Consider the following 16,154-nt stretch of genomic DNA (forward strand, 5'->3'; position numbering starts at 1 on the left):
AGTCCCTCCCGCCCGGGCGGGGGCGCCCCCACCCCCGGCCCTGCCCCGCCGCCAGCCGTCGCGGCGCAGGGCGCGGGCTGCCGCCGTCCCGGGGCGGGGGCTGGGCTCTGCCCTCTCTCCGAGCGCGGGGAGCAGGCAGCGGCGGGAAGGCAGCGGCGGGCGCCCGTCTCCCGCCCGGCCGGCCGGCAGCCATGCGGAGCGGCAGCGGGGGCGCGGGCGCGGCGCGGGGGGCTGCCCGCTGGGCCGCCCCGCTGCTGCTGCTCTGGCACTGCCTGCCCGCGGCGCGGCCCTACAACCTGGACACGGAGCACCCGCTGCTCTTCCAGGGCGGCAACGGGACCCTCTTCGGCTACTCGGTCCTCCTGCACCGCCACGGCGAGGACAGCTGGTGAGTCCTGCGCCCCCCGCCAGGCTGCGCGGCTGCGGGCTCGGCCGGGCAGGGGCGTTTGACGCTTCCCTCGCTGCTGGTCGCTAGAGCCAGGCAGCCTCGTGGTGGGAAACCGGGCGGCTCGGGCCGGGGCAGCGCTGGGGGCGTTTTTTCGTTGTGTCGCGGCACCCCCCCGCCCCCCGGGACGCGCCACAAGTTTGCGCGGCCGCGGCGGCCCCGTGCCTCGGACGCGCCCCCTCACGCCGCCGTTCCTGACCTCCAGGCTCGTCGCGGGAGCCCCCCGAGCGAGCTGGCCTGCCAACAGCTCCGTGGCCAACCCCGGTGCCATTTTCCGCTGCCGGATCGGGAGGAACCCCCGCGGGCGGTGCGAGCAGCTCCAGCTGGGTGAGTGGCCGCGCGCGCGGAGCGGAGCGGGGGCGGCGGCGGCGGGGTCACCCCTCCCCGCGCGGCCGTTTCCAACGGGCGCTTCTAACGGCCGCGCGGGCGCGAGCCGGGACGGGCGGCCCGGCCTGGCCCCGCCGCGCGCCCGCGGTCTTCGCCGCCCCGGGATGCGCCTCGTGTCGTTTTCAGAGTGCAGCAGCGTTTGCCTTTCGCTAAGGGCAAGATCATGCTGCTATCAAGTAATAGCGAAGGTGGCAACTTTTTTCCACAGAGAGAAACGCAGCAAAACTTGCTGCAGGGAAACGAGCCTATTGTGACAGCTCCCGTTCTCATGCTGTTTTCTGTCGCACGTTTCGACATGTGGTTCAAAGCCCTTGTGAGAGTTTCAGTTCCCTCTCACGCTTTTCTTCAGGAAGCTACTTCAGCTTTCTGAGCCGAGCGCAGATGTAGCAAACTCGGGGAGGAGGGTGGAAATCCTTATTCCCCTTCAAAGCATTCCTTTGCAGAAGCCACCCTAAAGCAAGGGCAGCGCACAGCCGCCTTGCAGGTAGGTTCTTACCGCCTGTGAATGTGCTGATAAAGTGAATTTCAGGGGACCGAAACTGTTCACGACTGAGTCAAACTTGCTGGCTCCTGCAGTTAACCTGATCTCTCTGCCTCCCCTGTCCCAATGCATGGGGAGTACAGCCATCCTCCAAGTGTTTGATACTCGCTCAAAATGAGACTACTCAGCAAACGGCTGCCATGAATATGTTGCTCTGGGCTCTGTTCTTGTTGTCCTCGAATACAGTGCTGTTCAAACTCTATCTCTATGTTATGCGTAAAAAGTTTCCTGAACTTTCTCTCCTGCGCTAACTGAAACAGTCACTGGATCCGTTAAAACCATGAACTTGCTGCCCAGTAAGGATAAGAAGCGCGGGAAAAAGTTTTCAAAATAGCTGAAACCAACAGAAGTGATAAAGCACCCTGGGCTGATGTGTTTTCAGGCCAGAATACAAGACTTAGTGACAAAAACGTTAAGTCAAAATAGTAATTTCTTTATGCAGCTGGACATAGTATTTAGAATTGACAGGTTCCATCCAGTTTTTCCTGCAGCTGGAAAAAAGTTATTTTTCATACCTAAGCTACAAAAAGCTAAGGTACTTCAGTGGTGCTTTCTTTGTAAAATATAGCAGTTGCTTGTAGAAAGAACTGCGATTAAACATATTCCAGACCAAGTGGTTCTCTTTTTGAATAATTTCTTTCCAATATTAGATCTATTGAAAAATGATAAAGAACTTTCTTATCCAATCACTCGTCTATAAGAGGAGACTTGGACAAGTCAAAGAAGCCAGCTAAATGGGTGAAATAGCGCACGCTAAAAGGCGTTAAATCCCTGCCGCTTGATCAGGGTAAAAATAGTCTTTGACTATGTGGGGGAAGAAAAAAAGGGAAAAGGTGCTAAGATTTCAGCTTCTTTGAAAACTGCTGTAGTGCTGCGGTATTTCTTGATGTATTAATTTAGCCAGTGGAGAAACAAAAGCTCTAACAAGGTAACTTGATGGCTTTTTCTAAGTTGTTTAGGGGATTCTAAATGAAATGATGCAGTTGAAAAAGCTTATGTGGTGCCAAAGGCTTGGTTTAGTGGGTCTTCCATCCCCATGTTTAGAGGCTGCAGGTACACAGTGATGTTTACTGTCTTGTTCTGCCCTTTTAAAAATGGTAACACCACAAGGGGATATATTATGTCACTGGGACAGGGGAATTCAGAGAGAGCCATTTTTATCTTTCTCTTCAATACCTGAATTCACATCTTTTTCAATGTAAGAATCTCTGAGGTAGTAAGCTTCTAGTTATGAGTCACAGAAATGTAAAGGTGATAACAGACAATAGAAGTCATTTTTTCCTAATGTCAGACCTCTAATAAACAGATGTGAAGTACTTACAGGCATAGAAATATTAAATTATCTTGCTGCCATTTTTCACTAAAGTAGCTTTAACACTTAATCCTTAACAAAGGATTCATGCCCAACTGTGCAAGAAGTATATGATCACACAAAACTGCTATTATTTGGTAGGGGTTGTGAGGTTTTCTGTTTGTTTCGTTGGTTTTTTTTGGGGGGGCGGGGGTCACACAGTCCTGTCTGGCTCCTCAATAGAGAAAGATTTGCTGGAAACAATCCTATGCTGCAGTCATCCCTGCATCTGCAAATAACTCATCCAGGCATAATTTAGAGAATTTTAATGTTGTTCAAGGTGTTTGGGACCTGGTCTGGTTTAAGAACCAAGAGAAGTCATGAGAGACTAGCAAATTCTTGTTTTCCCAGCCCTTCACTTGCACCATAAATCTCTCTCTGATTGCTGAATAGAGGCATAAAGTGTTGAGAGTCTCTCTTCTAGTTCTAGTACTCCTGTTTTGTCAGTGGTGTCAAGTACTCTAGTCAAATATTTATTTGTAGTTGGACTCTTTTTAAGTGATGACATGTTAGATGCAGAGTCTCTTAATCAGATAGTGTGCACAAATACAAAACCCAGTGCTTCACGTTTATTATTTAGAGAACTAAGTGCCAGTCTTTTAGAGTACTGACTGACTGTACTCTATTAATTTTAAAGGGAATCTAGCATATTTTTGAATGTTAAGACCTTGTCCATGTCAGTTTGGGACAGTCACAAATTATTGCAGAGGGACTTGAAGCACAGTGTCCTTCAGGTGTTTTGACCTACTACATTTTGGACTTGCAAAATGTTATAGAAAACTTTCAACAAAATTGCTCTCTGATTTGAAATTGAGTGTGATCTATTTACTAATAACATAGGATATGACTTGTAAAATCTGCTATCCGAGTTAACAAAAAAAAGTTTCAACTAGAAATTTATACAGTAAATTCTCATGCACATTCTTTAAAATAAGGTCAAAAAGTCTTGCCCCACAGCATCACGCTTCCTTTAAGTTCTTCATAAGTTTAACCCATGAACAAATTGCCCTCTAGCTCCCCCAGCTGAATCGTTACTGTAGAAAAGAAGTGAACAGTTAACAGTTTTCCTCAAAAGGCTAACTAGCATTTGTTCAGCTTTGATTACAGTACACTTTTTGCCTTTGGAAGTTTGCTTTTTGATCTCACTTGCCTTGATCATATCCTGCCAGTGATTTAGTTTGAAATAGCCTTACTATTGCAAGGGAAGACAAGACCTTCTTGACCTAGATCTTTTATAGAGTTATAGAAGCATCTCTCACCTAAATAAAATATGTTTTGGGTGAAGATGGTTGCACGGTAAGACCTATCAAATCCCCAAAGAGAGAAAAGATATAGCCCTGAGTGAATGAAAGAGTCTTGTGAGGCCCTGACGTCTAAGAGTAGGGTATCAGGAGGATTGTTCAACGTGCAGTAGGCTTCATAGTTTTAATCAGCTAGCAATGGGATCAGAGGAGTTCTGGGAGGATAAAAAGGATCATGAGAGGCTGTTGAGTATAGCGAGCACTGGAGCAAGTTATATACAACTGGCTTCTCAGATGACATGGCAAACATCTGTATAGAGTCCTTGACACCAAAGCTAGCAGTGGCTTTTTAAGTTGTGATCTTACTTATATGCGGCTGTGTTGTTTCTGTGGATGTGTACAGCAGGGATAACAACAGAAGTGTTTCTTCCAGCTGTGTAATGTACACAGGCTGGGCAATTACTTATCTTTGGGTGACTTTCTGGCAACGCATGCTCCTTTTCCCTGAGGCAATCAAGCTGCCATGTCCTCTCAAGCTTATGCAGTACTACTCTGTTGCTTGTGCAGACAGCAGCATTTTCTCTTCTCTTTGAATAAAACCTTGATAACATTTTTCCCCTGCGCATCATTGTGCCCATTGTGTTTCTTCTCTTGCCCACAAAGGCCTGTTATTTTAAAGGTGCTTGAATGCTTGCCAGTCAGAGAAAGAGAAGAGAAATAAGACAGTAGGTCAGCAGAGGGCCAAAGACAATGTGAATCAAGAGCATAGGCTAGAGCCAAGGAAAAAGGGAATACAATCCAATGAACATGAATGAATGGAGGTCTTTTTTCTCATTATGGGCCTCTGAAATAGACAGAAGAAAGAAGTGCTAAAACAAGCAAAACGTCCTCTGGTCTCTAACAACACCATTACCTGGTCTTGCTTGACTTACTGACAGAAAGTCTCAGAAAACATCTTTAAGAACTAAATTTATGACACTGGTCTTCTCCACTTTTATTTCTTACAAATCCACATACAGTATAAAGCACGCCCAACGTAAGTCATTGTCATAAGAGGACAAAAAAACATTACTAGAATGGAGTTATTATAAGCAGCTTTTGTGATTTAATGGAGTATTAATTCCTAAGCATGGGAGTGAAATAGAATGTTGTTTCTGAGAGGACTTGAATCAGATTAACATGCTTTGTGATTCATGCAAATCATGGAAATGTCTTCCTGAGGTAGCGAGGTGTACTACATGACATAATTAAACTACAAACTTGTGTCTGAAAATTGTTGCAGAGTGGAAGGGCAGAAGTATATTCAATATATGGAAAAACATGTCACTGACATTAGCCAATTCAGAAGCTTCTCACTTAGACCTTAGTAACTGACAGCCTACAGAAAATTCAGCTTCTTTTTAGTAGGTGTTTAAAGTAACACATTTTATTTCATGCTTTTCCTGGAGTAAGAACATACACAGAGTTGGTTACTATACCTCAGGTGACCTACAGAGATTTATTAAATTGCAATGACATTATAGGTTCTCTTGGCCCAGAGAACTGAAGGTGGTGTTACCATGAGTTTCAAGGTCGGTCCCTGTTTACTTGGATTTGCTCATACTCATTTTCGTGATGTAATGGGAAAGGTGCATGGGGGAAGAAGGAGTAAAGAAGAGAGATGAAGGAGATGCCTCTTGACCCTGTGAAGGGTGTTGCTTTTAGGAAGAAGTTGACCATATTTGCAGCGGACAGGGAGCACTGTCCTCTCTGCAGTTCTATGAAGGAGGCCTACCTGCACCATGTTAGTCTTTTCATCAGAGCAAGCAGAAAATGCTATGTTTGGAAAAAGAAGTGGAGAGATAGTAAGGAAGTAAAAGAAATCAAGGTCCCAATAGTTTTTTCAGCCACTTGTCACATGCTAGGCCTGTAACAAAACCGTAGGGAATGGAATAAGGATGACTGTTGGGTTTTCCTACAGGTGCTTTCCCTGACGGTTTTTTTACCATGCAATAAATAATTATCTTGATTCTATTAATATAGTATTTTCCCTCAAAAAGACTCTTTTGTGCTAGGCTACAAAATCGTTTTAAACACTGTTAGTTATGAGAATGTATGTAATAAAGCCCACAGTAATTCATCATTCTCCTGGTTACTGAATAGACTAGATACATCCCCTTACTCTATGTTCATACTTAATAGGGTAGGGTGCTTACCTGTCCTCTGAAAGGAATTCAACAAACCCATTAGGGTTGAATTAGTGTATTTTTTTTTAAACTCCCTGATTCATTGATTAGTGATAAATTTCAGCTCTCATGCAAGCACAGTTTGGGTGTGGGTTTGGTTTTTCTTCTCAGACAATGTCACCTTTATTGTTGTAGTCTATGATCTGTATTGGCGCCCTCTTCTGGGTAACTAAAAACACTTAAACTTCAAAAGTTGTGGGAAGTATTAACATTATTCAAAAGAACTTGTTTATTTTGCAAGCAGTTTTTTCTCAAAAACTGTGTCATGCTGATGCTTTAAAAAATACTGGCTCAATATTTTGGTTAACGTTTGTTCATGCAAACATACAGCAGATACTTTCATAAATGAAAAGCTTGCTTCATATAACTTAAAATCCCTTTGAATGTGTAGCTTCTCCTTGCCACAGATACTGCTACTACTTTCTATGAGGAAGCAAATATTTGCTAACTGGACAGTACTGTAGCCGTTTGGGGAGTTTGAAGAAACTTCACTATGTTCTGTAAGGTTTTAAAAATTAACTCTTCATAAGAGGAAAAAAAAGAACAACCACTTCTAAATAAATGGACTGGTGCAGGAAGTACACAGGACATGCATCCATAATGATTTCATATCCCCAGCAGAGATTGCAGTTATGCACCCTTTATTTGGTATGAGTCTGCAGTAGAGGCCATTTTAACATCTGCTACCAGGAGGGATATAGCTAAGAAACAAGTAGAAGAGATATTTGCTTTAGGCTAGAGTTTGGGTACCGGAGACACTACTTGTGTTTCTTATGAATTCTTAGGCTGAAAACACTTGCAAAGCCCAACCCTGTGATAGCTTGGGGCTCCTGAAGGTCAAATTCCAGGATAGGGAATTCAAACTTGCAATGTGAGCCCACTCCTATATAAATCTTTATATTCTTGCTTAATTAGTTTCAGATATTGGCTTAAAACTTCTTAGAGTAGCAATCAGGAATCTTTGGATTTGCTTAGTTTAGCGATATGAACTTATTAGTATTGCAGAAGGAAAATCTCTCATAGGGATATGATATATCATAGTGATATGGCATAAGCCATGAAATAGATGCTACTTTAAAAATATATATATGTGCTTTTGAGTGTTGAGTGTAAAGTCACATTCTATCTTAGTTTTAATAGTGATAGAGAAACCAATACTCAGTGCCGAATCAGTCTTGTTCAGAAACAGCATGTTCTCTTTAGCCACATACAGCCTTACCTTTGTTCAAGAGGAATGTGAAACATTTATGTGGAAAAGCCTACATAAAACGTACAGGCATAAGGTCCACCAAACTTGCATTACTGAAGTCTTTCAATAGAATTCTCTGGTGTTCCAGTCGTGTGCCACGTGTTGCTTTGATCTGTCCTTCTGTTCAAAGTATTGGTCTTTATGTCCTAGGCAACCCAAGTGGAGAGCGCTGTGGAAAGACTTGTTTGGAAGAGCGTGATAATCAGTGGTTGGGTGTCAGCTTATCAAGGCAGCCGAAAGAAAATGGATCTATTGTTGTATGTATTAGCTTTGGAACTGTGTATCCGTTTGTCAGACTGCCTTCACCATTCTTTTGCTTCTGTGTCAAACATGATGTTTGGTTTTTTTATTCATAGGCTTGTGGACATAGATGGAAAAATATCTTTTACATAAAAAGTGAACACAAACTCCCTTATGGTATTTGTTTTGCCATCTCTTCTGATTTTCGAACTGAGCTGAGTAGAAGAATATGCCCATGCTATATAGGTAAGCAGAATGCTTGGGTCATTTCTAGGAAAGAATAAGATGTAAAATCAAATGATTCAGAGAGCATGAAGAACTTGTATTGTTCTAGGCAGGCTTTCTGCAGCCAAAGACTCGAAGACTAAGTGCTGATATAAGCCCAACCCATAATACAAATCTGTTAGCAAGAGGTTTATCACTTTGAAGTTGCTTTCAACAGGCAAAAGATAGTTTAAACAAGGCATCAAAGCACTTGCTTATTGGACTGGACCCCTGAAGGATGTATGCACCTCAAAAATAGGCCAGTACAGGAGCTCCTTCATTCCTTTGCCCTGTCATTTGCTCACTACTCAGCATGCTGCTCACAGTGGAATACAAGTGACATCTTCAAGAGGTTGTTGCTGCTTAGCATTCTCCTTAAAACTGGCATGGCTCCTCAAAGCAGTCCCTGCAGCCTTGCGTTCTGCTGGTGTGTCCCTGCTCTGAACTTGGTTCCTGCCAAGCCTGTGCCTGCAGTGTGAGATCTTCTGCAGATCTCCTCAGAAGACTGCAAGTGACAGAATAAGAATCAAGATCTGAAACTATCAAACAAGTTGAATCTCTGGCTTTTCCTTTGATACCTTTCTGTCATGCAAGAGAACTATCTAGTGACCCTTGTAAAAGCAAGGAAGAGCTGACAATCTGGCTTTTCCACGCAGACCGATAAGAGTAACATTTTCAAACATCCTTGTGCTGGCTTCAGAGGCTGTTATGAGCATTGCTGAAATCATCCTTTTATCTTCCATGATTACTAAGTGAATAACTCTAGGGATGAAATGAAGGGAAGCCTGATGGGAGGCAGTTAGCAAGGAAAAGCAGGAAAATAGAGCCAGGAGAGTTGAATATAAAGATGATTGTGAAGGGCAGTAGATACCAATATTTCTAAGATAACCACAACACAGACCCTTCAAAGCCTGCATGGAGCATCAGGGCAACTCCTGTGAAGATAAGTGTGCTTGTCAATCACACTATGCCTGAATTGTACACAGAGTGTGAAGGAGAGTTAAACCTATCCATTTGTGCTGCTCAAACTATTTATACTGTTTCATTCGGCATATTTCTTTCATGGAATAATTTAAAGAGAAAATTAAGTTTTAAAGGCACAAGACTTCAAAGGCAGCTGTGATCAAGTGGTACATATTGTTTTGAATTTGTTACACTACTATTTTTAAAGCTAAAGGCTATACAGTGGAAAACTGTTTTTAGTTTTATTACAGAACTGAAAGCCAATCTTTTTTATTTTTTAATGTTTCAACTTCTGTTGGAAACCTGCTAAAAAATCTGAAATTACATACTTCTCATTCTTTTTCATATTTCTTGCCAATATCCAGATCACGTGCGAAAGTTTGGAGAAAACCATGGGTCATGCCAGGCTGGAATGTCTAGTTTTTACATTGAGGTGTGTATTAAAGATACCAAACTTACCTCCCCCTCTGTATACATATGTAAAAGTACATATATGAATGGACACACACGCGCTCCATCTTTTTCATTGGAAGGACAAATCAGACTTGTTTTATTTCTTTTTAATTGAATCTTAATAAGACTTGCATGATAATTCACAACTAACCAGGAATACTTTTACACCTTACTCCAAATCCAAAATTACTTTTCATGCAGAAAAAGAGCATCAGTATAACAGAGTATGAAGTTTTATTATTCTCTTTAGAGTAGTCTGTTTAATGCAACATTAATATGAATAAGGCTTTCCTTCTTGCTTTAGAGGGTAATGTTCCATATTGTTTAATCTACATTCCACCATAAGACTGATTTCTAAAACATTATTTTGAGAAGAGACTGTCTTGTTTGTTGCTATCTTTTAAATGGTTGGCAGTCCAAAGTTTTAATAACCGTATTCTTAGAAAGTCTGAAAAATGTTGTCTGTGATCTTGTGGTAATCCCCCAATACTGAGCCAGATGCATCTCCATTAGCGTTTTGTTGAGTTCACAGGAGACCTAAAGAAAAGCAGTTGACTTGCTTGTCTATCTTCATGAATATTTAAACATGTATAACATGGCTTTGTTTTATTTTTCTTTTAGGACTTAATTATAATGGGAGCCCCGGGATCGTTTTATTGGACTGGTTCTATTTTTGTATACAATACAACTGCAAATACAATCCATGCTTATGCAGATTCAAATAACCAAGTGAAATTTGGCAGTTATCTAGGTATTTTTAAAAATTTAATACTTTATATAAATCAAAGAATTAGCTAAATAACTGGTCTTGAAGTGCATAGCGTTTATCAGTGCTTTCTTTTATTCCAGGAGCAACAATTCTAAAGATGTGTTGTGATTTTGTTAAATATTACTCAGTTATGAGATTTCTTCTCTGTTCTTTTCACTCGAAAGCTTCCCAAACATTACGTTTCTGTTTTTATCATCACTCCACTGAGTTTATATCATTTCTTGATTCTGAAGGGAGAGAGATGCTTCAGATTACCACTAGTTTGCACTCCAATATTAGGTCTGAAATGTTGGCAAGGGTTTTCATAGCAAAGGACATACTGACTTCACATACAACAGAAATATGAAAAGTTCATAAATGTGAAAGCTGCAAGAAAATAAGTCTCAGTTGTAGTGTCCATAAGGGAAGGTATGCCGTGACCTTAAGACACAGACTTGCCTCCAGTCATCTGTGGGTTTTTTTGTTTGTTTTTGTTTTTTTAATATATTCCGACCATATCTTGTTTCTGGATGCATGGGAATGCAAACCTTATCTACAAACGTCTGCACTGAAAGCCATGGAACTCTTTCTTCTGTACCAACATCCAAGTAGTTATTTGCATTTAGCACTAGAATCTGTAGGGTTTTGTGCCAGAACCATTGGCAACTTCAGTTTTCTCAGTACACACTAAGAAAAGCTCGTCTGTTCTTCCTGAATTAGTGTGCAAGAATGCTTTTGTCTGTGACCTTTGGTTTTGATGTTTTCCCACCCATAGATTCAGTACATGTGGATAAACAGTTCCTGTTTGTGATTTCACTCTTTTGACAATAGGAAGGAGACATAAGCTTTGAAATAACTGTTACGCAATGTGAAGTGGATAACACTTCAGAATTCACTACTGAGCTTTCGAAAGGTTGCAGTCCACATCTGAGGGGAAATTATGCAAAAGAGATGCCATATGGTAAAAGATGATCAGATACCAGATCAATATGCTTAAAACTTTAGAGAACGCTGTAAAACCTTGCTGCAGCTTTCCAACAACAATCAAGCAGCAGAATGTACCTGTTCAGCAAAGGCACATCCTGGATTTCTGTTCTTATGCTCTATAAAGTGTAAGAGTGGGAATTTCTGTAATGGATGAGTCAAGTCATTGATAGCTGAAAGTCAGGTATAGGCAAATGGGTAAAAGCCCCCATAAGAACTATGATAGGAGAAGTGCAGTGAAAGAATTTTTTCACACATAAAGTTGCTCCTAGTTCTCTTGCCCTTCCAGGAACTGAGACATATTGGAGTTTCCTTCATGAGCACTTCTTCAGTGTCCAGGTGCAACCATATCAGCCAGCATACTGGCAAGGCAGAACTACCTGTGCCTCTCAATTCTGCCCTTTCTAGAGGAAAGTGAAGAAGAAAGGGATAACTAGCTTATCTGTGTCTCTATGCAGTACTACCTGAGATGAACCTTAAATTTCCATTTTGTTACATGCTACTTAAACCTCTGTTTGGTCTCTTCATAATAATATTGTAGTTGAAAGAAAGTGAAGGTACCTTGCCTTGCCCTCCCTCAGCTTCTGTTCTGTCCCATCTCTTGCGTTGACTTAAGCTGAAATCTATTCATGGCTATTTCTGTTATCGAAGAATTTTTACACGAGTTTGTTTATAAATGATCAACAAAATGATGAACGTGATAAACTTAAGTGATGAACAAAAATATCTTTACCGAATGGACTGTAATTCAAGGCACATGACTACACATAATTATATACTTCTTCTGTTTCTTTCTTCTGGCACAGACGATCAGCTGGCTTCTTTATTTTTGTTTTTTTAAAAACAGTCAGACAGTAATAAGTAACAAATGAAAGTTTTGCAGGAAGAGAGTACAAAAAATATCATAACATTTTCTGTAAGCTGGGAGAAATGAAGATGTTTCCACATGAGATAAATAAAAGCAAAAAGCACGTTTAGAAAGAGAAGCTGGGAATACATAATGTTTGGTAGATTTCCTTGACTTCTTCAGAATATGAATGCCTTGGAGAGGAATAGCAGTCATCTTTAAAGGGATTAGATAAGTAAGTCGGCCTTTGAAGTCAGCTGGGCCTGATGAAAGAGTAATCTTAGGTACTTCAAGATCTGTCTTAAAGAAATCACAAAGTAATAGTTCATTTTAGGTACCTGAGAAGGGCAAATGATGTTCCAGAAAGCTGGAAAGTAAATATAACACCTGTCATTAAAACAGGAGAAAATGAAAAGCCAGTGTATTTTAAGGCAGTCAGCCAGTCTTCAGTAAAGAAGAGAGAATTCTGGGGCTGGAAATACAATTGGATTTGGCTGTGTAGGGCCTTTAAATGTAAAGGGTTAATTATGTGATTTTCCCCCCCCCCACCACCTTTTTATACTCCAGTAAAAAGCTGGCCTCTATGGTTACTACAGTTTCTTTTGGTCATTTTTTTAAAACAAGTTCATTAGAAACATTAATGTTTACACTTCAGCAAAACCAAAATAACTAGAAATAAAGGTCAGAGGAGGTAAATTAAGGTTTATCCACTTAAGCTTAGTTTTTTGCTGAAGAAGTAAAACTGGATGTTGACCTTTAAATGATAAATTGTCTTGTTCACCTCTGTTAGGTTAAAACATGAAAAGAAAATGCTGGCATAATGAGATCTTGAATGCCAGACAGTTTTCTTCACAGATTAAAGATAGAAGGCTTGTTCTCATCTGATACAAGCTGAATTTTCCATTTTCTGTACGTGCTGTGAAAGTTGTCAGAAACTCTGTAAATGAAAGAGTAGCAAAATATGTTTACTATCATCCCTGGTTCAACTTAGCCATAATGGACTTCAGAAAAAGTGAAGATGACTCATGTAGCTACAGATTTAGGCCTCAGCCTTCCGTTTGCAATTGTGTGGTTGGGCTTTGCACCAAAATATGGTTCTATTTGTCAAGAGCTGTTTCCACAGATACAAACACTATGTTGTGCAGATTCATTTACAAAAACTGATTAAGCATTTCCTTATTACTCAATCAAACTTCAGCTCCAAAGTGTTCCCAAGTTCTTCATATGCATGTATATAAAATGCAGCATGTATATAAATGTGTATCTGAAACAATATAAACAATATATATGTACACGCACATATATAAGTAGTGCTACATCTCATTTTTCTGCAGCCTAGTTAAAACAATAGTTAAGTTACAGTGATGGCAATTGAAAATAAAATGCTTCCACATTGCACTAAATGAACAGTTGATACTTTTTATTTGTATTACAACACAGACCCACTGAACACTTACAGAATGTGCATTAACAGAAGATGGTTGCGGTTTTTTAAACTGACTTTTAAAATATGACAGATAATTGAGACCTTGGGAAGAAATGAGTGTTTTTGACCCACAATAGCTCTGAAGTTGCTGGAATTTACTGTTTTTATTGACCTTTTGTTTATATTTCAAAAATTTTCCATTCTGTAGTGTTTACATTGGTAGCTTGCTTGTTGTCTGTATTTCAAACTCGCAATAATTTGTGGTATTGACAGCTTTTGTACATCATGCTCCCTTTTTTTCCTTATATGATGTTAAAAGTGTTGAGTAGAGCATTTCTAATTTACAGGATACTCTGTTGGAGCTGGGCATTTTTTGACGTCGGCTAGTACAGAAGTTATTGGAGGGGCTCCCCAACAGGAGCAGACTGGTAAAGTAAGAGATTGTTCATACTGTTGGTTTGAAGAGGATTTCCTCCTGGCCCTCTACCTGTGATTTTCCAGTTTACGTTAATGTAATAAAGATAAGTGTTGGATAATACAATATCTCGTGGGGAGAAAGGGCAAAGAAGGAATGAGGGAAAATAATCTAGATAACAGTGCTGCGAACTATGGTATCAATGAAAGGTGCAGATAGGAAATAGGGAATAGCTGTACCCTGTGATGTTGTGTGTTGGCTTGCTGATTCTGTAGCCCACACTGTAGAAAAAGCACAAAACAGTATTTCAGACTGCTGCTCACTGAATAGCACTTTTATTTTATTTTCTCTTCATTTTAGGCATACATTTTTAGCATTGAGAAGCAACTAAATATTCTATTTGAACTAAAGGGTAAAAAGGTAAATCTTTCATGCAACTATTCTACACCTTAGAACTTCCAGCATGTCTTCATAAAAATTTGAAGATAATGAGATTTCTTGTTTGCACACAGCTTGGTTCTTACTTTGGAGCTGCAGTTTGTGCTGTGGACCTGAATTCAGATGGCCTTTCAGACTTGCTAGTTGGTGCTCCAATGCAAAGCACCATTAGAGAAGAAGGAAGAGTTTATGTTTACATCAATTCAGGTTCTGTAAGTATTTTCTCTTAAAAACATGTAATAATCATTCCAGTGTAACAACCTAAAGAGATTTCCTATCTCTTATCATAATGTAGTTAAAGGTATAGGCAAAACAACTTTAGTCCCACTATGACAATCCCATATCAACTGGTAGTGCCAAGTATTATCTGTAAAACAAAATGACTTTCTAGTAAGAGCAGAATGTGTGGAGAAACAGCAGCAGAACTCTGTAGCATATGTACATGTCAAATGCTAGCTGTATAAGCTTTAACACGTTATTTACGCTAGTGTTGAAACTGAAGACAGTCTGGTTGCGTTTCATAGTAACTTGTGATAGTTACAGCCTGCTACTGCTTACTACAGCAAGCTCTCTTCCATTACCATGATTACTGCTAAATTGGCATGTTAAGAGCAACTTATTTAGCACTTCCAAAGCAAACAGGGAATGAAAAATTTGTGTGCAATTAGTAGTAGAAGTAGGGAAGAACGTTGGTAGATCTGTTACTATTCCCCAGTTTGGCGAATAAAGAAGCTGGACAGAGCATGTATTAGAATCGGCTTCCATTTATTCTTTTTAGGTATCAGAAGTGAAAGTATAATCGCTCTTTTTTTTTTTTGTCTGCTTTTGAATTTATCTGGCGTTAATTTTATCTTCATATCTATTTTCCATTCCTCCTCCCCACACCGATACACATTCATTATTTTATAGTTGTAGTTTACATTTTCTTACCATGAATGTGTTCCCCACAGAGAATTAAGTCACTCTAGGACACCTCCAAATTACCAAACCACACACAATAGCTCTGAAGCAGCTACTAGTTACTACCTTTTTAGCGCACACACATGCCTGCACACATGAACACACACAGAGTTTTCCGAGTGCTTTAAGCACCTGTACTCTAATATAAGCTTGCTGTTGCTTAGAGGTGTTTACTATGGCAACACACTGCTGTTTTCTTTCTTAAAGAACAACTCCGATCTGAATATAAACTGAACTAAATACTGTTGAGTATCTCTGATAATTCTGGTTTGTGCACCAAGGAAATCAGTATGATTTTCTCTTACCATCCAAAAGCACTTTAACATTTTGAGTAATCATCCAAGTCATCTGGAACACCCTTTTTTAATGTACTGTTCATTGATTATGTTTTCCTTCAGGAGGCAAAGATGGTAGAACTAGACCTAGAGCTCAGTGGGAGTGACTCATATGCAGCCAGGTTTGGAGAATCCATAGCCAATCTAGGAGACATTGACAATGATGGTTTTGAAGGTAAGTATAAAAAAAAAAAAACCCTTGGTTTTAATTCTCACTGAGCAGTGGGCTGCCAGAATAAACAGGGGGATTATGAAAGGGTGAGGACTTTGAAGCAGTTATTTGGCCTTTCATTTCTAGGTCATTCATTTGAAATGCAGCTGATTCATAGCCATTAACGTGTGATACCAACAGGTTAGGGTCTGTTGGCTTAGTAAAGGACATAAGCATAAGGTGATACCATAGCCTATAACTTTGAGTGCTGGACCTCTAGAGTGGAATCCCTAATCCTGTTTTAAGCATCAGAAACAATGGTTGGGGAAGAGTTTGGCAATGTTATAACATTGTAAATTAAAATTACTCATTGAGTCAAGAGCTGCCTCTGTGTTGCCAATAGGAAGTACTGAGTACATGAGGATAACTAAAATAACCTGCGAGATGGCAGGCTGTCATGAGACTACCTACCCATTTAAGTCCCTCAGGTG

General features: G+C 40.5%; 1 protein-coding gene and 1 long non-coding RNA gene across 2 annotated transcripts in view; one reads left to right on the forward strand and one right to left on the reverse strand.

The window, feature by feature from the left end:
* LOC135328865 (uncharacterized) overlaps nucleotides 1–772 on the reverse strand; it is a 165,169-nt gene extending 164,397 nt beyond the window's left edge. The window contains exon 1 of the long non-coding RNA XR_010390004.1: nucleotides 645–772. This is a non-coding gene — a long non-coding RNA (uncharacterized LOC135328865). The remainder of the gene's footprint in view (nucleotides 1–644) is intronic.
* Nucleotides 17–16,154, forward strand: part of ITGA4 (integrin subunit alpha 4) — a 42,101-nt gene continuing 25,963 nt past the window's right edge. The window contains exons 1-10 of the mRNA XM_026110318.2: nucleotides 17–388; nucleotides 651–772; nucleotides 7,590–7,696; nucleotides 7,796–7,925; nucleotides 9,272–9,339; nucleotides 9,981–10,110; nucleotides 13,712–13,797; nucleotides 14,140–14,199; nucleotides 14,292–14,429; nucleotides 15,576–15,687. Coding sequence (XP_025966103.2) covers nucleotides 192–388; nucleotides 651–772; nucleotides 7,590–7,696; nucleotides 7,796–7,925; nucleotides 9,272–9,339; nucleotides 9,981–10,110; nucleotides 13,712–13,797; nucleotides 14,140–14,199; nucleotides 14,292–14,429; nucleotides 15,576–15,687 — 1,150 coding nt within the window. The 5' untranslated portion in view covers nucleotides 17–191. The remainder of the gene's footprint in view (nucleotides 389–650; nucleotides 773–7,589; nucleotides 7,697–7,795; nucleotides 7,926–9,271; nucleotides 9,340–9,980; nucleotides 10,111–13,711; nucleotides 13,798–14,139; nucleotides 14,200–14,291; nucleotides 14,430–15,575; nucleotides 15,688–16,154) is intronic.

This window comes from Dromaius novaehollandiae, chromosome 7, assembly GCF_036370855.1.
Source record: "Dromaius novaehollandiae isolate bDroNov1 chromosome 7, bDroNov1.hap1, whole genome shotgun sequence".
Classification (NCBI taxonomy): domain Eukaryota; kingdom Metazoa; phylum Chordata; class Aves; order Casuariiformes; family Dromaiidae; genus Dromaius; species Dromaius novaehollandiae.